General features: G+C 59.3%; 1 protein-coding gene across 1 annotated transcript in view; it reads right to left on the bottom strand.

The window, feature by feature from the left end:
• Positions 1–21942, bottom strand: part of LOC111156480 (nuclear receptor corepressor 2) — a 207664-nt gene that overhangs the window by 61900 nt on the left and 123822 nt on the right. The window contains exons 15-18 of the mRNA XM_022517407.1: positions 20482–20580; positions 5471–5616; positions 4095–4267; positions 2138–2200 (exon numbers count right to left, since the gene is read on the bottom strand). Of these exons, the coding sequence (XP_022373115.1) occupies positions 2138–2200; positions 4095–4267; positions 5471–5616; positions 20482–20580 (481 nt within the window). The remainder of the gene's footprint in view (positions 1–2137; positions 2201–4094; positions 4268–5470; positions 5617–20481; positions 20581–21942) is intronic.

Below are 21942 nucleotides of genomic sequence, written 5' to 3'. Positions count from 1 at the left end.
GCGCGGCAGAGAGGGGCTGTGGGAGCACCGGCTGGCGGTCCTGGGCCTTGCACACAGAGCCCCTCACTGCCCTGGTGGGAGGGGAAGGGGGGGTGCCGGGTGACATCGCTTCCAACGACGGATACACAGGGGACTCGCGCGTGCTTAACAAAATGTGCGACTGTGCACAGGTGTTCCCAGCGGCTCTGTTCACAAGAGCCCGAAGACAGAAACAACCCCCATGACCGTCGACTGATAGACCCACGGACGCATCGGCAGGACCCCGCGCAGCGCACTAGAGCTCAGCCACGAAAAGGAACGAAGCCCACACACCAACACCACAGATCAACTTCGAGAGCACGAGGCTGGGGGAGAAGCCAGACGCGGGGGGGGCGTGTCCCGCGGGATCCCATTTGGGTGAACAGCAAATCCACAGACTCGGAAAGGAGATTAGTGGACGCCAGAGGCTGGCGGGCCTCAGGGGCTGGGCGTGACCACTTGTGGGCACTGGGTTTCCGTCTGGGGTGGTAAAACGTTCTGGAACTAGACAGAGGTGATGGTTGCACAACACTGTGAAGGTGCTTAATGCCACTAACTTGTACACTTTGAAAGAGCAAACGGTAAATTTTGCGTTAGGCGTGTTTCGCCGAAATTCCATGAAAGAGAAAAAAAGACTCACGCGATCTCAGGGACGTCTCTATTGCACCCAGTGGTGCGGTCCAGCCTGGAACCACACCACAGACAGAGAACAGAGAGAAACCAACAGAGGAAAAAGCACCATGCGCCCCCCTGGGGGGCTAACAGCACCCCTTTGCCCTGCTATGAGAGACGACGCCCAGGGCCCCTATGCGTGCCGCTTGGCCTACACCTTCCAGGGCCTCGCCCAGGAGGGGAAGCAGGGGGCTCCTCTCCCGAGTGCTGAGAGGGTCGCTGCTCGCCAAGGGCGGGGAGCTCGGAACAGGGGCCTGGGCCTCGGAGGGGCAGGGGGGCCCAGACAGGAGCTGGGAGGGAAGGCCCTGCTCAGGTCTGGGGCTGCTCCTGGTCAGTTTCTGAAACCCCAGGGCAGAGCACTCGGGCCACTCAGCACCCCCTTCCCAGGCTGGAGTGTGGGGGCCTGGAGGCTGTCCCGTCCTCACACTCGCCTGCCTCTGGATGCCCGGGGCCTTCACAAGAAAGGCCATCTGTCCCCTCTGTGAGTCATGACCCAGAGCCCTGGGCACAGGAAGCTGCACGTCTGTGGTGGGGCCCTGGTGGGGCCAGGGGGACGAGAGCTGGAGGCGTGGACTTGCTCCGGGCCCCAGGCCATCCTTGCCCTCACTCCTCACTTCGTCCTCTGTGAAACGGGATGGTAACAAGAGCCACTCTGGGAGCTGGGACCAGAGTAAATGAGAGCAGGCAGGTAAATGGGGGTCAGGCACCCCTGGCCTCAGCCTTCCTGTCAGTGCTGGGCACAGTGAGGAAGAAGTCAGCCCAGAGACAAGGGGAACCCATGCGGATGCAGTCCCCGACAGTACAGGACCCGTCCTCAGGCCCCTTGATGCCTGTTACCTCTGGTTCCTCACGGATGCCTCTCCCACTTCACAGAACGGGAGACTAAGGCACAGAGATAGGTCACTGAGCCATGAAGGGAAGGACCCTGCTGTTCTGGCTCCAATGAACACGCAGCTGGCTTCTAAGGGAGGACATGAGGTCAGCACTACCGTGTACGGCCTCCAGCCACAGAAATGACACAGCTGAAGGGGACACGCAGCTTGACCCTGTGATCCTGCTATGGTGGCTGCCGGACAGCTCTGGGCCTCCCCTCCAAGACGCCCAGGTGCGCTGCCACCAGCATCTACCGGGCCACGACATGCTGACCCCAGAGGCAACAGAAGCGGTCCACTGACCCATGCACACAGCCTGAGCTGCACCTTTTCTCAGCTGTGCCTCAATGTCACCCTGGGGACACACTGTGTGCCTGATGACGCAGTCACTGCAGGGTGAAACCAAGACTCGGGGGAAAAGCAACCGATCTGAGATCAGCCCGAAAGCAGAGCCTGGCCCTCCGGACGGCTCCAGAGCACGTGGGTCAGGCCCAATGTGCCTCAGCCTCCCCAGCACAAGAGCTGCGGGGTCCGGATGCCAATCAGGACAGATCAGAGCCCCCGGAGCCCCTCACCTTTCTTGGCTGTCTCCATCTCCTCTTCCGTCCAGCGAGAACTCTCGTTCATCTCCATCGAAGCTGAAACGGAAGACGGGGTGCGTTGGCAGCAGCCCGAGGGGCGGCCCAGCCTCCACTGGCCCGCTGGGATGGCGGTGGTATAATCAGCCCATTTTACAGGAGGGGACACTAAGGTGGTCTAGGGTCTGGACTGTGAGGACTGTCTCTGCATGCACTTGGTTGGGAAGGGGGTGACCTACGTGAAAGCTCGGTGACCGGATGAAGGTCGGGGGCACTCGGGACGCGAGCTTTGGGTGGGCGGGGCCCTCATGTGAGCGTGGACTTGTCTGTACGGGTGATTCTTTACTGTTAAACCCTCGGTTTTAACCCACCAGCTGCCAGCAGTCCCCACCCCAGCTGTGACAATCAACAAGTGTTCCAGACGTGGCCATTGTTGGCCAGAATTGTCCCCTGGGGCTCATCAGGTCCCTCACTGAGAATGCTGCTCTACAGGGTGAGTGCTGTACTCTCCCCAAACTCCACCTGATCAGAAGGAAGCTTTAGAAGGGACATGGCTCTTGCTGACCTCACACAGAGTTGGCCAGGCCTCCGCTGTGGCGCTGTTTTTGGATCTCTCCTCCAAGGTCCCCTAGATAGGAACCCAGGTCTTTCCCTGTAAATTGCTTAAGACCTCACCAAGAGGGCAGACACGAGGAGCCAGCGGCATGGACTCAGCGCCTAGAACAGCACCAGGCCCAGAGGATGCGCTAGGGAGAGGCCAGCTGGCCAGTGGGGGAAGCTCCAGCAGGAGGGGAAGGAGAAGGAATAGCCAAGAGAGGGGAGATGTTCCCACTCCCTGCTGCTGTGACCTGCCAACCTGTGAGACCTCACGAACTCTCCCTTCTTTCCCAAGGCATCCTCGGAGGGAAGCTAGAAGTCTGAGCTCAGGGTGGGGTGCTGGAACAGCCCGCTGGAGGGCCCGGGTGGTGTTTGCCCCAACATCAGCCTGGGGCCTGAGAGGAGCTTCCCAGAAGTTAGCCGTCCCCCTCCCTCTCACCGAATCAGCCTCCGGGCACCAAGGGGCAGCCAACAAACACCTACAGGAGTCACATGAGATCTGTGGCCAATGGGGCTGGGTCTGAATCCCGGTGAGCTCACGACTATGGAGGCAACATCCTCTCTCTAAGCCTCAAAAAGCCCATCTATAAAGTGGGTACAAATTATCTCCCACAGGAAGAAAGGACAAGTGTCTGATACGGACCCTGGGGTGGGGTAGGGGCCATCTGTGAGAACGAAACCTCACCTCCATCAGCTCCCACCCTGGGGAAGTATCCTGGTGGCGGGGGCCTCAGCCTGAGCACAGAGCTGGGAAGGTCAGTATCCCCCCTCCAACAGCCAAAACAGTACAGACGACAGACACACGTTGGCTGCCCCCCTGTGGCTGAACTTGAGAACTGCTACTAGAGCCATCTCTCCCCCCAACCCCCCTACAACTTGAGGTGGGTGGGTGGGGGAGGCTCAGAGCCCCTGGGGGTGGACATCTGCTGAGCAGGAGAAACTGAAGCCCACAGAAGTGAAGTATAAACCCGAGAGCCTACTGGGGCTGGGGACAGGTGGGGTGGGAGGGGTACAGTCTGTGCCCAGGTCCTTCTACCCAGGGGTAGGGCTACTCCGTTCCAGCTGCTACCGGGAAGAAATGGGGGCCAGGTGCGGCCGGATTTTCTCATTTAAAAAACAGAACCCAAACTGGCGATCTGGATTTTTATGTGAACCCTCCCAGTTCCAGGATCACCGGGGCTGACAGCCACTATCCCTTCCCACCCCCACGCACCGTCATGGGCTCTTCCCACACCCGGCAAGCGCTGTGTAGATGAGGTGCACAGAGAGGTTTAGGAGCTCTCCCCAGGTCACCCAGCGCGTTCAGAAGCTCAAGCTGGGATTCAGAAGCCATGGTCCTCCCTGGCCCAGAACTCACCCAGCTCAGCGCTCTGCTGCGGGGTGATGGCCTCCTCGCTGTTGGCCTCATTGGCCATCGAGCGGGTGATGCGGCCTTTGCGCCTTCCCTGGCTGTTGGCCGTTTTGCGGCCTTTGGAGGCCACTGCCTCCTTCTCATCGTTGTCCTCCCCCGAGGTGTCGTCCGTCTTCTCCCTGAAGGCCAGAGACAGAGACAGGGATGGCTTCGTCTGCGCCTGGAGACCAGACGACCATTGCAAGAGACCAGCTTTTCTTTGGCTCGAGGAGTGCTGGCTGCGGGGGTGGGGGTCTGTACCAGCCAGAGACTGGGAGGCGGGGGGGGGGGGGGGGGCGCCCAGGGGAAGGGCTGGCGGGCAGCAGCTACCATCTCACGTGCCCGACACAGAGCCGTTCTCTGCTCCCCGTCGGCAAGCCTTCTGTGCCGAGAGCATGGGGTGCCGGTGGGTGCCACCGACGGGACACCTCACTCCCCAAAACAGAGAGGCTCCGCGGGTCTCTAGGAACGGCCCTCACTTTGCTGGCCGTATCATCAAGGGCCACTGTGCCTCGCAGCACGCACAAAAGGGGAGTCTCCTGCTGGCGTGGGCCACCGAGCCAGGTGTGTGGGGGTGCGTGTGACCTCCATACCCAGAGCTGGGGCCTTCTCAGAAGCCGGCTCAGGAGGGCGGACCGCGGGGCCGCTCCACTTTACCACTCCCGCCTCCCATTCATCTTCCTGAAGGCCCTCCCTGGGCGTCCGGGAGACGGGGGGTAATGAAGCCAGATGTTCTCCGAAGCCACATTCCTGAGCCTCTTCCAGGTACCTGGCACGGAGCCGTGCCCGCCCCCTCCCCGGCGCGGATCTCCAGCTGGCTGCGTTCGGAGCCCGCCCCTGGCAGGCACGGGAGGCTGTGCCTTGATCTGCAAGAGCTCACGCTGACAGCGAGAATTCTAGAGGTGAGGGCAGGGCCCGCCTGCATCCCTAGTCCTTCCGCCAGCTCCTCTGATCTCCCGGCCCCCGCCTGGCATCTCGGGAGACTCGGCGGAGGAGGGAGAGAGACGAGGAGGCAAAGAGCTCCAAAGTCACTGCCTAGATGTATTAGCTCAGGAGTCGAGCTCAAATGAGCTATCAGTCTCTGAGGTCTCCAGAGGGTTCGAGGAGGAAAGGGCGGGCGGGAGGAGAGGGGAGGGGGCCGGGCGGGCTTCTGGAAGGGGGGCTGTTGGGCTCAGACGGAGCCAAAGATGCCTCCCTTCCCGGCAGACTATCGGCAGGTGCTGAGCCGCTGTCCTCACAGCCTCTGCGGAGCACTGCCCGCAGGAGCCTGGCCTCCAGCGCGGTCGGGGGCACCTCCTCGCCGCTCCCTGGGGGTGCAAAGCCGGGCGGCCTGGCTGTCTTACTTGCTCAGCTCCTCCTTGTCGTTCTCCACGTCGGGCTTCTCCTCCTCCTTCTCGGCCTCCTTGTCCTTCTCCTTCTCCTCCTTCTCCTCCTGGGTGCTCCGGGACATCTGCTGCTGCTGCTGCTGCTGCTGCTGCTGCTGCTGCTGCTGCCGCCGGCCCAGCGGAGGGGACAGGAGGAAAACAGTGAGACTGGGGCGTCCCTGCACCTGGGCTGAGGGAGCTGGCAGGGTAGGGAGACGGCCCCGGCCGCAGCCCGGGGTCCTGCAGCCCACGGGGTCTGGGGAGCCAGGAGTCCCAGGAGAGGTGTAGAAATTGGAAGCCTGGGCTAACTCCTGCCTCCTCCATTCGGGGGCTGTGTGACCTCAGATGAGGATCTTGACCTCTCTGTGCAGACTCTGCACAGCAGGGCTAGTCAGCATGCCGACACCTCAGCCAGGGCCCGGGAGGCGGAATCGAGAGACGCCTCAGAGCTGGTGTCTGGCGTGGGTGTTAAAGTGGGACTGACGCCATCAACAGCACGGGGAGGGCTGCTGGTCGGCCTGAAGCCAGAGCAGGGTGAACACCAGGGAACCTGGGGACACGTTGCTGACGAAGCTCAGGCCACCTCTCAGCCTGTCACCACATCTGTAAAATGGGCCAGCGGGAGGGGTGTCCTGGGCCCAGGCCCATGTGAAGGCGCTTGCTGCCACGTCGAGGACACGCTCTTGCAACAGCAGGCTTGCCCTCCTTGCATCAAGGGGACGCGAACCTCCACTTCAGGGGGAGACGAAAGGGGCTCACAGCAAACCAGCCTCCTCTTGAAGGCATTTCTTCTGCCCGGAGGCAAGGCAGGCACAGGTCCGTTGCCCCATTAGCCCGGGCTGCTGAGCCTGCCCTCCTCAGGACAAGGGAGGAAGTGAAGGCAGCCGCTCCTTCCCGAGAGGTTGCCCGACTTCCCTTCTGCCCCACCTGATTTCTTTCAAAAATGTACGCCGGGGGGGGGGGGGGGGGGGCGGGGGGGGCCTGGGTGGCTCAGTGGGTTAAGCCTCTGCCTTCAGCTCAGGTCATGATCCCAGGGTCCTAGGATTGAGCCCCGCATCGGGCTCTCTGCTCAGCGGGGAGCCTGCCTCTCTACCTACTTGTGATTTCTGTCTGTCAAATAAACAAATAAAATCTTTAAAAATGCACAGCCACGGGGCGCCTGGGTGGCTCAGTGGGTTAAGCCGCTGCCTTCGGCTCAGGTCGTGATCTCAGAGTCCTGGGATCGGGCCCCGCATCGGGCTCTCTGCTCTCTAGGGAAGCCTGCTTCCTCCTCTCTCTCTGCCTGCCTCTCTGCCTGCTTGTGATCTCTCTGTCAAATAAATAAATAAAATCTTAAAAAAAAAAAAAATGCACAGCCACCCCAAAGTCCTCCCTACAGACACCTACCAACCAGACCATCTTTCCGTGCCGACGAGCCAAGCGAAAGGAAAACAAACCCAAGCAAAGCCTTGCGTGTGTGTGGTAGGGGTACAGTCAAACGGATGATCCGACAAGGAAAAAGAAACGAAGCTGAGGGAGAAGGTGAGGGCAGGCAGGGTCTCGCTCCTTCCCTGCATCTTTCCTGTGTCTCAGGAACACATGCCTGTCCTGCCAAGGCTGCCTCGGCCTGCGACACCTCCCTGGACCCTCTCGTGCAGCTAGAATTTAGGAAGCGGGAGCACAGGCCAGCTGGGGGCACTCTGTGGACCCTGGGGGGCTGGGGGAACCCACGCTCTCTGAAGCTGTGGCAGAGGTCGCCCCAGGACCTCCTGGCTCGGCTCTGCCTCCCCCTCTCCAAGAACCCCCTCTATTCTGTCGGAGGAGGCAAGGGGCACGACGGCTGGACATGGAACAGCCTCTCCACCCCCACCACGTTGTTGCCGATCCCCGGTGGCTGGCCCTTAACTAGCCTGTCCCCCGAAGCCCTCAACTTGAACTAAAGCATAAACTTCCCACTGCCTGGGAGCTATGGCCCCCTCTCACACCCAAAAGGCAAAGTCGCTTTTGGAGCTGTCCATCCCAGCAGGTGGAAGTGGGGACAGAGAGGTTTCCCGCTTTGTTTCAACACAGCGCGCCCTCTGTACCCTCGCCTGATGAGGGCTATGGGGGCAAGTGGGGGTCAGAGACCTGGCTCCAGGGCATGGGAGAGCGCATGGCTGGTTGGGGAGGGGGAGTGACCCCTGCCCCACAGGCCACCCAGCCTGGCTCCCATCTCCGCCTGTCAGATTTGCCGACTTCTACAACACCTGGGAGCCTGACGCCAGGTGCTGGGCACGGCAAGGGGCTCTCCGACCACAGGGAGCTCGGCACCACCCAACACGCCTTCGGCCACACCTGTACCCAGACCCCGCCTGGGCGGCAGCCTCACCCCAAATCCTTCCCTGCTGTCCCTCCTAATGGCCACGGGGGCCCAATGCTGAGCCAACCTGCAGGAGGCACCTGTCAGCATTCCTTGGATCTAGCCTGGGGGGCCTCAAAGGCTCCTGGGACCTCATCCTCCACCAAGCAGCCACCATCCCTGCCAGCACAGCCAGGGAGTGCAGCTCCCACCCACGGAGCCCAGCCCCGCACCCATGCCTCCTGACTGACAGGGGCGGAGGCCCAGAGGAGTCTGCCTCCATGCCACCCTGAGCTCTGCGCCTTCCTGCGGCCCTCCCCCTCGGAATCCCGGAGAAGGCCCCCTAGGAAGAGGCCAGCACTTCCCAAGGGCTGACTGCATGCCCAGCACGTTCTGTCGACGAGCTCCAGCCCTCTGAGGTCCCGAGGATAGGAATGAAGATGAAAAACCGAGAGGAGTGGTGAGCTGGGGCTCCACCCATGGAGGTGGCCTGTCCTTGGCACCACGCTAAGCCCCTTGCAAGCGCTACCCCACTTCATGCCCTTAGCCAACCTCAGACAGAAAGGGCAGTGACCCGTGTTCCCATCCTACAGGGAAGCAACGCTTCACGAGAGCCAACGGCCGGGACCCATGGTCTCCAAAGCCCTACTCATAGCCTCTGACCAGAATCTGGGGCCTCGGGTCCGAGGGGGTGTCTTTGGGTGTCCCTGTCCATTCCCACCTTGCCCACCCTGCCCCCATTCTAGATTCCTCGAACCCCCACCCCCTCCCGAGCCTGGGCCAGCCTATAACCACCCCCACCCCCAAATCATCACCCATGTCACAGCATGAATAACAAAAACCAGTCTAAGTGCCCTGCGCCTGGCACTGTTCTATCAACTGCAATCACCTCCTTTATCAACCCCTCATTCTCCCATTTTACAGAAGAATAAACTGAGGCACAGAGAAGTCAAGGGACAAACCAGGTAAACAGCAGGGCCAGGATTCCAGCCTACGCCTGAGTTAACCCTGGCCATGCCGAGCCCCCATTCCCGCCACTCCACCTACCCTGGCGGGCCCCTCCCCCCTCAGCAGTGCTCAGAGCCAGAGTCTCCCCACCTCTGCCCACCTCATGCGGAGGCTCAGGAGCTCCAGTGAGCACCACAGCCTGCTCATGATTCCCATCCCTTCCCACCAGGTGTGCAAGCCCAGTGCTGGACAACGGTGCCCCTGCCTGGACACTTTCCCAAGCCCTAAGAAGTGCAGGGGTGCGGAGGAGCGGGGAGTGCAGCAACACTGCCATGGAGCCACGGCACAGGGCCCCGGACAGGCTCCGGGTTTCCTGAGACCTGGCTGCCGTCTCCCTTGGGAGAGGTGTCCCAGCACCCTGAGCTGAGTGGCACCGTCACAGGGGACAAAAGGGGGGAGCCCCAGGTCCGTCCTGGCCTCAAACACATTTCACAGTGGGACAGACTGGTCAGGCACAGTAAGGACCATCTGCCTGGCCACCTGCTGCACGCAGAAGTCAACGGGATGACTCAGGAGGGCTCCATTCACTCCAGGTTTATGGGGCGAGATGGGGCCCCAACTCACAGCAACCCCCACCCCCAAGCCAGGTCAGTCTCGGAAAGCCTTTGATGGTCTAGGGCAGCACACAGGAGGACGGCTACATCAGCACGGAGGAGCGGCCACTACAGGCCCAGCCCCGGACCTCAGCCATCCACGGCCGTGGAGCCGCACTTGCCCGCTTTCATGGGGAAACCAGAGCCAAGCTTCCTGCGGCCTGCTGACCGCACGACAGGACACCTGGGGAGCCCGGGCGGCGGCCACACCAATCACGAATCCCCAGGTTACTCCGATGGCCAACCAGGCTTGAGATCTAGTGCGGTAGACAAGGAGCCAGCCAGCTTTTCCTGTAAGAGCCACACAGTTAATTCTGTGCGGCCACAGGTCCAACTGCTCAACTCACCTCGGTTTGTAACCTGAAAGCAACCAAAATGTAAACAAATAGGCACAGCTCTGTGCCAATAAAACTTTATTTATAAAATTGTCAGTGGGCCAGATTTGGCCTGAGGAGCCATCGCGTGCCCACCCGTGCCCCAGACCAGTGCTGCTCCATCTAGACCATGCACGAATCAGCTGGGGACAGTGGGGAAGTGCAGACTCCGTGTGTCTGCGGAGGGCCTGAGCCACTGCATTTCTAGGCGGCTTCCAGGGGGGCTGATGCTGCTAGTTCCTGGACCACACTGAGGGGTGAGGCTGTCAGGGATCCTTTTTTCCCAAAACACACCCAGGACCCTTGCCGCTGGCAGCAGGTAACACCTGTGGACCTAGGGGGTGGGGAGATCCGGAGGCCAAACTCCCTCTCGAAGGACTCTGGAGCTCACGGTGCGGGGTCTACCTCTGCTTTCCAGACTCGTTTCCGACTCACGATGGGCTTCATGCCCAGGACTCGGTTGGGAACGTCCCTCCCAAACCACAGCACGACTTTGCGGAAAACCTGACCAGATCTATGGTCAGCAAGAGCCATCAGTTCTGATCCCCGAGGGACCCCTACTTCCAGAGCTGAGTGCAGGACAGGCAGGAGGCCACAGAGCCTGCGCTGAGCTGAGCCCCAGATCAGGGCTGCACGGAAAACCGCATGAATAAAAACAACACATCCAGACGAAGGCTTCTCTTCATTCTACCTGTGAGTGAACCGAATCCTCCCAGCAGCCCTGGGACGACCTCTGCTCCATAGCACACGACACAGGGACACGGAGAAGCCGAGGGGCTGGCCCCAGACTGCACAGCATTTTCCAGCAAGATCCTACGGGCAGGTGTTGCGCCTGCGACCCCGGGCTGGGAGGTCACGGGCTCCCCCGTTCAAGCCCAACTGCGCCACCACATGCATATTCCCTCCACACGTGTGCTCTGAGCACACGAGGCGGACACCACGCCACCAAAAATGCGATCCCTAACCTTCCCCAAATGACAGACAAGGAACTCCGCCAGGGCAGAAGGAGGCTCGTGCTGGGGACACTTCGAAAGGCAGAGCACACGACAGATGTGGTGGCCGTTCTGCCTGACCCACGAGGACGGGAAAGGAGGCCTCTGAGCAGAGTCCCCAAAGGCTTTCGGTTGACAAGGATGAGGGGACACTGCAGGGAGGGGACCTGCCTGGGCAAAGGCACGGCGACATGAACACGAGCACTGTCCTTACCGTGTGACAAACTGGACATGGCTGCAGAGCCTGGCCATCGGTAACCCTCACGCTCTGACGTACAGGGGTGTCCTGGTGGCAATGGACAGCCACCAAGGCTCCCGTCAGTAGTTGGGGGGGTGGGGCAGGGGATGACGTCTTCTGCCCCGTGTTGAAGGGCAACACGGCAGCCGATCCGATCCGGGGAGGCGTGGCTGTCTCTTCCCAAAGGAGAGAGTGAGAGCTGATGGGATTTAACCCTCAGATGACAGGTCTTCAGAAACGTGCCGTGAGAGCTTCCTCGCACCCCGCAGCGCCGACGATATCGCCATCTCAGCCACTCATTCACCAAACCTGTCACTGAGTACAGACCATGCACCCCCCAGGGAGCAAACCCCAAGAGGGGCTCTGTCCTCATGACACCTGCTGTCTCTCGGCACTGGGAACGAGGGGGCCCAGGAGCCCAACGCAGGTGGAAGAACCGGGGTCTGGTCAGGGGTCAGAGGCAAGACACAACAGTGTTTTCTGGTCCTGGCGGCCCGCACCTGACCCTTGGCGCCCTATGCTCCTCCTCCAGCCCACCTGTCCCTCCTGGGGAAACACAGACAGCAGACGCCCCCTGAGTCCAGACAGAGGTGTGTAGGAGCTGGCTCGGATCCGCTCGCGAGAGCAGACCTCAGCTTTCAAGGATTTTGCAGTTAAGCTGTTAAACACAGCCGTTATCAAAAACTAAACTACTCGCAGTCCTGTATCCCTGAAACAAATAATAAATTAAATGTTAATTAAAAACAAAAAACAAAAAACAAAAAACAAAACCTAAACTACAAAACTTTACAGTTAAAGAACTTGGGATAAAAACAAGGGTAAGAAGTACTCAAAATGCAGCACTTCCCAATTATTAGACTATACAGATCTGTTATCTATGCTCTCGAGGTTACTGACGTCAACGGCATCTGCACAGCGGAAGTCTACTGCGCTGGGCACGCCCCCTCCCAGCTCCACCGAAGGGCACGCCCCCTCCCAGTTCCACCATCGGTGACGTCATGTCGGTGGCTTAGATGGGGCGCAATGGGAGTATTTATACCACGGCAACTGTTACGTGCTACAAATCGGGGCTTCGCCCCCACAAGGCTGGGTGTGAACACTCCCTAGCACGCCCCTACAAACAGATGTGCCAAAAAAACCCGAGCATTTCACACACACACACACACAGACACACACACACACACACACACACACACACACACACACCCATGACGTCTGTTCTGCCTGCAGGGAGATAGGTGGTTGTGGCAGCCAAAGCTCTGTTTTAAATTGTCGATCATATCCTGTCCTGCCCCTGGGAAGAAGACCAGTGGTCTGACAGACCACGAGGCCATGTGATCTAGTCCCTACACGCCCTTGCTCACTTCAGCCACTTCCCTTGGGGCTGCTCCCCTCTGCCTCCGGGAAGATGCCATGTCTACTCCTACCTCAGGGCCTTTGCACTTGCTCCGTGGGATTCTCCCTCTGACTCTGCCTGGCTGGTTCTTTCTTATCACTCAAGTTTGAGCCCAGATGACCCCCTCCTCAGAGGAGCCTTCGAGGTCAGCTCCCTAAAAGCTGCCATCCCTCCATCAGTTGCCTCCCGACACTCTGCCTCCCTCACGACCACCTCCGACAATCATGCTAATTCCCTTGGGCACTGTCCACCTCCCCCATGGACGTGTCCGCTCTGGGACCTCACTTGTCTTGTTCACTGTGCAATCATCTAGAATGGGGATGGATCAATGTGAAGTCGTGATACAAAGGTCTCCAACATGGCCACCACCCACCTGGGATGCTCCTTGAGCGGTCAAGCCCAAGGGGATCCCTCCTGCCGTGGCCCACAGCAGCACAGACCCACACAAATGCTGCTCGTCTGGTAACTATTTCCTGACTCCTGGCAGCCCAGCCTGAGATGCCCGGATGTGGGGTCTGTCAGCCCCCCACCTCTCACCCCACCCCCCGGGATCCAAATGCTCCATGCTCACAGTTTCTGGGCTGGGCTCACATTTTCCATGTCCTTCTATGCCTTTGATGTGGTTTGCCTCGGACAGGGCTGGCAGAGAGCCAGGTCTCCCCTGCCCCCATGTCATGGCCCATGAGAAGGCCATGTTTGTCTTCTCCCAAGACAGCAGCCCAGCTTGCTCGCTCCCTGGGGTATGGCCTCTCCTGGGAAGGAGACCACCCACCCTCCTGAGAACAGTGGTCTCTGAAATGTGTCTGGGGGGGGTGCAGGCCCGGAGGGGCCTCCCACAGTCTCTCGCCTCCTGGGCAGGAATCAGGGACATCTGCTCACTGGAGCGCTAGATCTGGACAGTCTGGCCCAGCCCCGCTTGTCCCCAACAGTGCAGAAACGCCACCTCCTACAGGCCTGGGCCGCCCAGGGAAGCCGCACAGAGCCCCAGGCTGGAGGCCCATCTGGGTTTAGGGCAGCCGTTTGGGGACACGCACACTCATGCTTACCCAGTGGGCCAGGAGAGACGCAGCCCCGCCCGGAGTCAGTGTGGCCATATCAGGCCTGTCCCACGTCCCTGCCAGACTGCACGGCGGGGAGCCCTCAAGCAATTTCATCCACCCAGTCCTGGACACCAGCACCAACTGCACAGCCGCTGCCCCTCCCTGTGTGGACTACAGCGGGCTGAACCCACCCAGGCACAGCCTTCCGGGTCACGCTGTCCCCCGTGAGCACTGCCCCAGGCACGGGAGCCTCTGGTGGTGCCTCGGCAACCGGAACAAGGTCACCTGTCCCTTGGCAAGAAGCAGGGAGAGGAGGCACAAAGGGACGGGAAGAAGGATCAGGAGAGGAGGAAGGGGGAGGAAGGCAGAGAAGGAGGCTGCGGGGCGTGGGCGTGGGGAGGGGGAGGGACGTGGATGGAGACACAGAGGGAAATAGCGATACGGAGCCCCACACTTGGGGAAAGAGACGGGACAGGAAGAGGGAGGGAAGAGGACGAGACAGGGAGATCAACCTAGAAAACACAGGAGCCTGAGGTGGACGTCTGGTCAGTGGTGGGAGCCGGACTGGGCCACAGGAAAGAGCCACAGAGCCCAAGGACATGCAGGCCAGAGGGCAGGAGGGGAAGTTGGGTCCCCCTCAGACGCCCCAGGGTGGGGGGCACTCACCCCCAGGGACACGCCCCCTCCGCGGCATACCCCCTCCATCGCCTGGAGGGCCGCAGTGGCCCCTTGGTCACAGCCACAGCAGGGATGGGCCCTGCTGCCTGGCCCAAATCCGCCTCCCACTCTCTGCTCCCAGACGGCCGGCAGAGTCAGGCCGACTAGCGACCACAGCATTCCTGGGCTCCGGTTCTGCCACTAGCCGGGATAATGGGGCCCCGGTTCATGAATCATGAACTATAAACCGCTGGACCGTCCCCCGCCTCAGCCGGTGATTCACCTCGCGGAGAGGACGCTCGGGCTTGGGCCCAGCCCACGAGCGCGCCTGCCGTTCAGGGGAGGGTCTCACGGGCCAGGGTCCAGGATCTGCGGGCTCAGATCCCACCTGCCAGAGCTCAGGTGTGCAGGGTCCAGCAGGGGTGGGCGTGAAGGGGCTGGCATTCCAGAAGTCTCTGGCTTGGCCTACATCTCCCTCCGTCCAAATATGGAGACGTTTCCAGAGGTGGATGGCACACTCTGTTAAACACCAAGATGACCCTGGTGCCCCGATGGCCAGGGCTGAGCGCCCACGCCGTGGATGCCAGGCGGGCCTCCCTGCCCTCAGGGCAGCACAGCGGGTCTCAGGGTCTGAGCCCAGAGACACCCAATGGCAGATGCTTTTCATCAAGGAGGCTTACATTCCACTTTTGTAACCAGCCAAGCTTTCCAACGTGACCATCAACACGAGGAACAAATGGTTGGTCCAGGGCCCGTGATGAGGGTGTGACGGGACAGGGTGTCACCTGAACAGGCGCACTGACATATTGCTTCACGCGCTGTGGTTAAGCGTTCAAGGAGGTCATGACCACTGGGACGTGTAGTTAGCAAATTGGAAAATGCACAGGATTTGTCCCCCGGGGGTCTGGCCAGGCCCCTTCTAGAAGGTGCTTGCTGCCCCCATGGCTGCAAGTGTCCCCAGCCATCCCCAGCCTGTGGGCTGAGACCTGGCCCTCTCTGCCCACCTCAGGACACCTCGGAAGGGCCATTTCAGCTCATCTCCCCTTCAGGGTCATCTCCTCCTCCTGCGCGCCACCCCCAACCGCGGTAGGCAGGCCGTGAACCTGTGCCAAGCCTCGACTTCCCCTTCTGCCAACCTGCTCCCTCCCCCTCCCTTCCTGGGGGGCCTCCCCAGTAAACATCCCCCAGGCTGAGGTTGTGGGTGGCCCAGACCAGCAGCCAGTATTGCTGGTGACTCTCGGGCCCCACGGAGGGGCGCATCCCGGCAGTCTGATTTTTGACAAGCCCTCCGGTGAAGCTGGAGACCCTCAGCCTGACGCCAGCTGTGTCTCAGGTCCGTGACTCAGCCTGGGACCCCAGCAGGGGACAGCCTGAGGACACGGACTGCAGCCCGTCTGGAGCAGGAGGCGGTGTCCCCTCCGTTCTGGGGAGCGCAACTCCCCGCCATCAGCACCATGGGTTCCTCTCCTCCCCAGACGTGGGGATGTGAGCCTGGGACCCCCTTCGATCCCACTGAGACAGGAAGGCTGAGGTGACGGGCACCGGTGAAGACATCGGGGCCATCCCCCATCTCCGGGCCTGGGCGAGGAATCGGCCAACTCAGAAAAGGCGCCTTCTACAAGGGGGCAGGTGGGACCGCCCAGCCAAGAGAAGGGCCATCGAGCCCACTCACCAACACCTTGAAGCACCCCGGCACCCCCTTGTGGTTCTTAATCGGCACAGTCTGGGAGGTGTCAAGACAGCCTTGCTCGGCTGATGCCTTCCCTCTCGTGTCCCGCAAGACCCGGTCTGATCTGCCTCCGAGGCCAGAACTTTAGTTCTGACGTGCAGGAGTCAGTCTGTAAAAGCCCTCAGGTGAACACACGATCCTGGGCCTCTGACACCTGGTGGGGAGGGCCCGTCAAGGGGCCCCTGCTGGGCTGAGCAGCTGGGAGGCCCCTCATGGCCATCCTTAGCCACAATGTGGCCCCAAGCCACAGGAACCACAGGTAGGCACTACAGCCTCCCTGGCCGTGGGCCTCCTGGAAGAGGGAGGGGACATGCATGGGGCTGGGGGAGCTATGAGACACTGCTAGACAGCCGGAGACGGGGAGACAGCCGTCTGTGTCTCCAGAGACGCTCATGGTCCCGAGAGCAGCAGAGAACTGAAAGAGACAGAAAGAGTTTTCCAGCTGCCGGCCTCGCAGAAGCCAGGCGCACGTGGGGCCAGGAACAGATTCCCAGTGAGTGGAGACGGAGACCCAGATGGGGTCAGGGGCTGTGATGCAGATGGGGGCTCAATGGGGCACGTCCCACCCACAGCAAGGTCCATCTGCTCCCTGACGCGGCAGAGCCTACACCGACAGAAGAGCCCAGGGCCCACAAGGTCGAAGACGGACAGCTTCCAAAAGCTACATGGCCGAAAGGTGGCAAATGGGACCACCAGGGATCCCCTGGCCTCCAACAGCCGACCGTGCTAGGCTTGAATCCTGCATGCCGCTAAGAACAGGTTGTCACCTCCCAACCCCGTACAGCAGGGATGATGGCAGGACACCCCCCAATAAAGTTTTGAGGGAAAACGCACCCCACCCTTCACACAAATCCTGAGCGAATGGCCAGCAGCATCCCTGTCCCATCACGCCGCAAGGCCAATGCCTGGCAATTCGGACAGGGCTCCCCTGTCTCGCTGGCCTCCCAGGAGAGATGAGGACGCTCAGGGCCCCCCAGTGAACTGCAGCTCAGATTCACAAGTGAGGCCAAGGGACCTGCGCCCGACATTTATTTCACTGTCACAGGGAAGGGAAATGCCTTACAGCCCCAGAGTCTTGGGGTTGACCAGTTTATCCCGTATTTATGAACAGGCCAGTAGGCAGGGGTGAGGGTGGTGGGTCCGCCTGGCATGAAAGTTCCTCCAGGCCGTGTGTGCATCTCCATCCCCAGCATCTCCGTCCCCAGCAGCAGCCCCAGCTGATGAGAGGGAGGGGAGGGCCACCGAGCCATGTCCCAGCTCCCAAGACACAGGGGCCTCCTGCCACGCTTCCCTCTGTCTTTCTGCAAGAGGCAGAACACAGAGGCATCCCTTCTCCATCCTGGGAGGCCCAGCCTGAGGCCTGAGCAGAGGGCACAACCTCACGGGAAAAGCAGGGCAGACACTATGCCTAATCCAAGACAACGCAGACAAAAAGAGGAAACAGACGTTTCTCCTCTGCTACACAATATCCCAGGGCTCCCCAGCGCCGGCCCTGCCTGGTCTGGTCTCTGCCCCAAGTCACACACAATCCCTTCTTTACCTCCACCACCCAAGCCTTACCATTCTCGAATCCTGAGGTCTTACACTGCGGACCAAGGGCAGATGGAAAGCAAGTATGAGTATGAGCGCATTTGTCATGGTGAGCACTGAGCAGCGCACAGACCTGCTGAGTCATTGTATCGCACACCTGAAACCAACGTGCTCACTAGGCTGGCATTATTTTTTTTTAAGATTTTATTTATTTATTTGACACAGAGAGAGAGAGACAGCGAGAGAGGGAACACAAGCAGGGGCAGAGGGAGAGGGAGAAGCAGACTCCCCACTACGCAGGGACCTAATGTGGGGCTCGATCCCAGGACTCTGGGATGATGACCTAAGCGGAAGGCAGACGCTTAATGACTGAGCCACCCAGGCGCCCCAACTACACGGGCATTATAATTAAAAACTTAATTTAAAAAAAAGGGGAGGCAAACCAGAGTTCTTTGACCTATACAATCTGTGTTTTGTTTTTGTTTTCATTTAATCTAAATTTGAAAACTCAGGCAATTCAGCATAAACCCCGATTTCTAGCTTGTCCTCAAAAATCAGCTCTGGCAGGATGAGGCCACTTGGCCCAACATCAGTAGGGGCGGACCCGGGGCACGAGCTAAGTCAGCTACAGGCCTCACCACTCCCTGCTGCTTCTCACAGAAGCTGAGGTCAAGTGTGAGCCACCATGTACCCTCACATTTGTACTTCTATCTTCCATAAATCAGAGAAACACTGCTAGCCACTCATCAAACATGAGCAGAAGGAACGGCATCCTGGGGTTTTTCTCCAATCCTTCATTCATTTAAGACGCTGGAAGGTTTTTAAGACCCCTGTTCCAAAGACTCTGAGGGCACTGTGCTCTCTCATGCTGCAGTGTCTTTGTACCTGCTGTTCCCTCTGCCTGGGACACCCTTGCTTCTGTTCTTGTCCAATGAGGACCTGCTCCTTAACCTCATTTTTGAAGGACCCTATGCTACAGAGACTCTCAGACCGCCGGCATGTGGTCTTGGAACCACCTATGTACGCTGGTCTATAAAACCAGCAAGGAGCTCCCTGAGCCCAGCACTCAAGTGCCTGATAAAGAGAATTAACACCACAGAATAAAATGCATGGCAACCAAGTCCAAAGATGCAGGACACTGACGCCCCCAACCACCCCCTGTTCTTATCCGGGGAAACCTCCCTCCCTAAATGACCTCAACATACACAAGCCCTCATCTCCCTCCATGCAAACATGGCTCTCCCTGTCTGAGTCAGAACCTTTCTCCTCCAGAGCCCCCAGCCCAGCCACCTGGAGGGGCCTCCTAAGCCCACCCACAGTGACCCCACAAAGGGAGGGGGATGAGTGAGGACACACACACTGAGAAGACTAGCAGGAGAAGTGGCACTTAGTAGGTGCTCAAGAGATCTCGACCGATGGCTTTTAAATAAACCTAAAGGCCTCGAGGCTCCCCCTCAATTTTGCCACAGTCCCCACCACTCCCTATTGCTTCTCATGCTTCAGCATATTTATGCTCCCTACCTGGAATTTGAGTTTGTGCCACTCAGTCTAGACAATTCCCGACCGCACTTCAATTTCTAAAACACCACAGCGAGGTCTTTGGGATTAAATACCTTCAAGCCAGTAAGACTCGCTCTTACACGTCTGTTGGATGGGCTGGTCAACCATGGCCACACAATGCTCAAGGAAAACCCTACCCACAAACCAGACACAGCCACCCTTCAACAACCCAGCCAGTGAGAACCAACACTCAGACCCAGTCATTTATGCCTGATGGCAGTGAGAGCTTCCTTATTCCCCTCTCAACAAATTTGCTCCCCTAATTACATGCGGCTTAGCCAAGGGGAAAGGGGGTCCACAGTGGGGAAGCACAATTCCCGGAAGGCAAAAGAAGAGAAAAAGGATGTCGGTTAAGAACCTGCCTATGGGACTCCGTTGCGAAGTGTAAACAGCCACTGTTGCACAGTGGGCACCAGGACCCCACTGGGGATGGCTGAGCATGAGGCCTCAGGACCCTGCCCTGGCCAGGCCCGGGAAGGGAAGACACCAATATCAGGGAGAAAACCTCAGGACCCTCTGATCCGAGGTCCCACCACTCCTGGCCCTCATCACCTTCCCCTGAGTGCCCCAGGCCAAAGACCCCAGAAAGGACACATCTCCGCCAGCTCCAGGCAGCACCCACCGGGGAGGCCCCAAAGCCGTCTGTCCGTCCAGCCCAAATCCCTCCTGTGACAGCACAAGCCTACCTCCTCCAGGAGTCACATGTTCCCAGCACCTGCCCTGAGCTGATTTTCAAAAGCCCGGAAGCGAAGTGAATCCATGCCCTCTCTCTGTCTCCTAAGCACCGATCGACAGCTCAGGAGCCCCCTTTCACCTGTGTGCTACAGACCCCAGCATCTCTACCATTATTTGTCTAACAATGTTTAAAACCAGCTCCTTGTTTCTTTAACTCAGAGGTGAGCATTTTCTGGAAAAGACCAGAGAGTACATATCTCAGGCTCTGCAGTTTCAGTCCCGACTACCCACTCTGCTGCTGCTCTAACAGAAAAGCTGCCCCAGTAATATGAAAATGAATGGACATGGCTATGTGTCAATAAAACTTTATTCACAAAAGAAAGGGTGGGCCAGACCTGGCCTACGAGCCAAAGCTTGCCAAGCTCTCATCCCCCAGTTTCCTCCTAAACAGTGATGGCTGACAGACTGCAGGCTACTGCACTGGCTATTTTTTGTTTTCAAATATGCATAAAAACAACACAAACAGACTACAGATATTTTTTTAAACGTTAAACTTGTTAACCAGCCCAAGTCACGCAAAGAACGCAGTCCTTGCACTGGGGATGTGACCCTTTAACCACAGGGATCATGATTCACGGAGCCCGGAGTTCTAGAACTTTCCAGGCTGAGAATGGAAGTGGTCTTTCTGCTAGTACGCCCCTCTGGTGCCGGGGTAGCCTGATCACCCCCAGAGAGGGTCTCCCAGCCACCACTGAGGAGCCCAAGCCACGGGAGCCTGCCGCGGAACCACACTCGCAGATGGTCACCGCCCATCTTGCAAAGGGCCGCACAGCACGCCGGGGATGGGACCCGAGAACCAGCCGCCCTGCCCCATCTCTCACCTGGCTCTTGCCGCGGCGCCGGTAGCTCCTCCTCACAAGGCTTTTGTAGTTCTCATTCTTCTTGGTCAGGTAGTAATAGAGGACACACTCGGCCACAGTCTGCAGGACAGAGAGAGAAGAACGCCGTGTCCGGTGTGGATGGTCAGAGCAGGAGCCTTGGAGCTGGGGATCTGGGTTTAAACCCTGCCTCCTCCACGGAGAGTGTGATGACCTTGGCCAAGTCACCATAACCTTCCCACCTGGGTAATGGGGATGCTCAGAGCACACGCTTCACAGAGCAGTCATGAAGACAGAGCGCTTAGGACACCCTAGAGGGTCCCCTGCCCCCCGCCCGGTGCTCCAGCTCCCGGCTGGGCAAACTCAAAGTTGGCCCCAATCTAGGCCTTGGGTCTTCTTTCTCTCAGCCCAGATCCTTCTTCCCAAGTGCCTGGGGCCCCGAGTAACCTCTTCCAAGCTTTGTGACCCAGCCGGACAATAACATCCCCAAGCGACTCTGCATCTCTTGGGACGTTGATGATTTTCTCGGCCTTGATCTTTCCCACACCCATATGGGTGTGAACCCTGCTGCCACTTGCTGAGTTAGCGACTGGCCCTTCTGGAACCCCATCTCCTCCTTGCCCAAACAGGACCAGTAAGAGGCCATCCTCAAAGCAAACAGACGCAACACAGTGGTGCCTGCCACCCGCGGCCACGGGCCAGCTCCAGGTGACAGCTCGCCTCCGAGGGCGGTTCCGTCAAGGCTGCTGGGTGCAAAGGCAGGCTGGGCCTCAAACCTCATGGCCTCTGCCACCTCCAGAATGCATGTGAACAGAGGCCACTTCCCACATAAACCTGGCCCACACACGAGGCCCACACAGCAGTTGAGAAAATCCTGGTCTTATCAGACGCCATTATTTGCAAATTGAGCAACGTGCGAGTCCGACTTCTCCTTGAACAAGTCAGGGGAGCGCCTTCCATGCGGGAGGTAGGGCTGACCCTAAGCAGCGGCTGTCCCTGCAGACAGACGGGCACGGCGGGCCAGCCCACCGAGCTTCCAGCCTGCTCCCTGCCTCACTCAGAATATGCCTGTCCCCAAAGGCATGGGGCACCACTGGCAATCCCTGTTTCAGACCGTTCTGGGAGCCCCATTTACGTCCTATCCTGAGCTGCCTCTTATCCAGAGCACACTGTAAAGTTCACTCTCTAGGGCAGAGGCTCTGATTCCCGGTTCCCAAGCAAGGCTGCTCAACAAGCAGCTTTGGAAACCCTTGCCTCCATCCCCCAGGAGCCCTGACCCAGAGCCTTCCGGGCTGTCCACGCCCCCTGCACAAAGCCATCACGAAGCCAGAGGAAAGGCTCTCTACCGGGCCGGCTTCCCCACGCTGGATTTTCAGGCCCAGAGAGATCTGTTTCCCCACGCTGCCCCATCTTCCTCCTTCCATGGTTCTCCGCTCATTAAGGGCAGACTCGAGGGACAACTGT

This window comes from Enhydra lutris, unplaced genomic scaffold, assembly GCF_002288905.1.
Source record: "Enhydra lutris kenyoni isolate GAN:26980312 unplaced genomic scaffold, ASM228890v2 scaffoldscaffold46, whole genome shotgun sequence".
Lineage (NCBI taxonomy): Eukaryota > Metazoa > Chordata > Mammalia > Carnivora > Mustelidae > Enhydra > Enhydra lutris.
The sequence above is the reverse complement of the archived record's forward strand: the minus strand, read 5'-3'. Positions and strand labels throughout refer to the sequence as shown.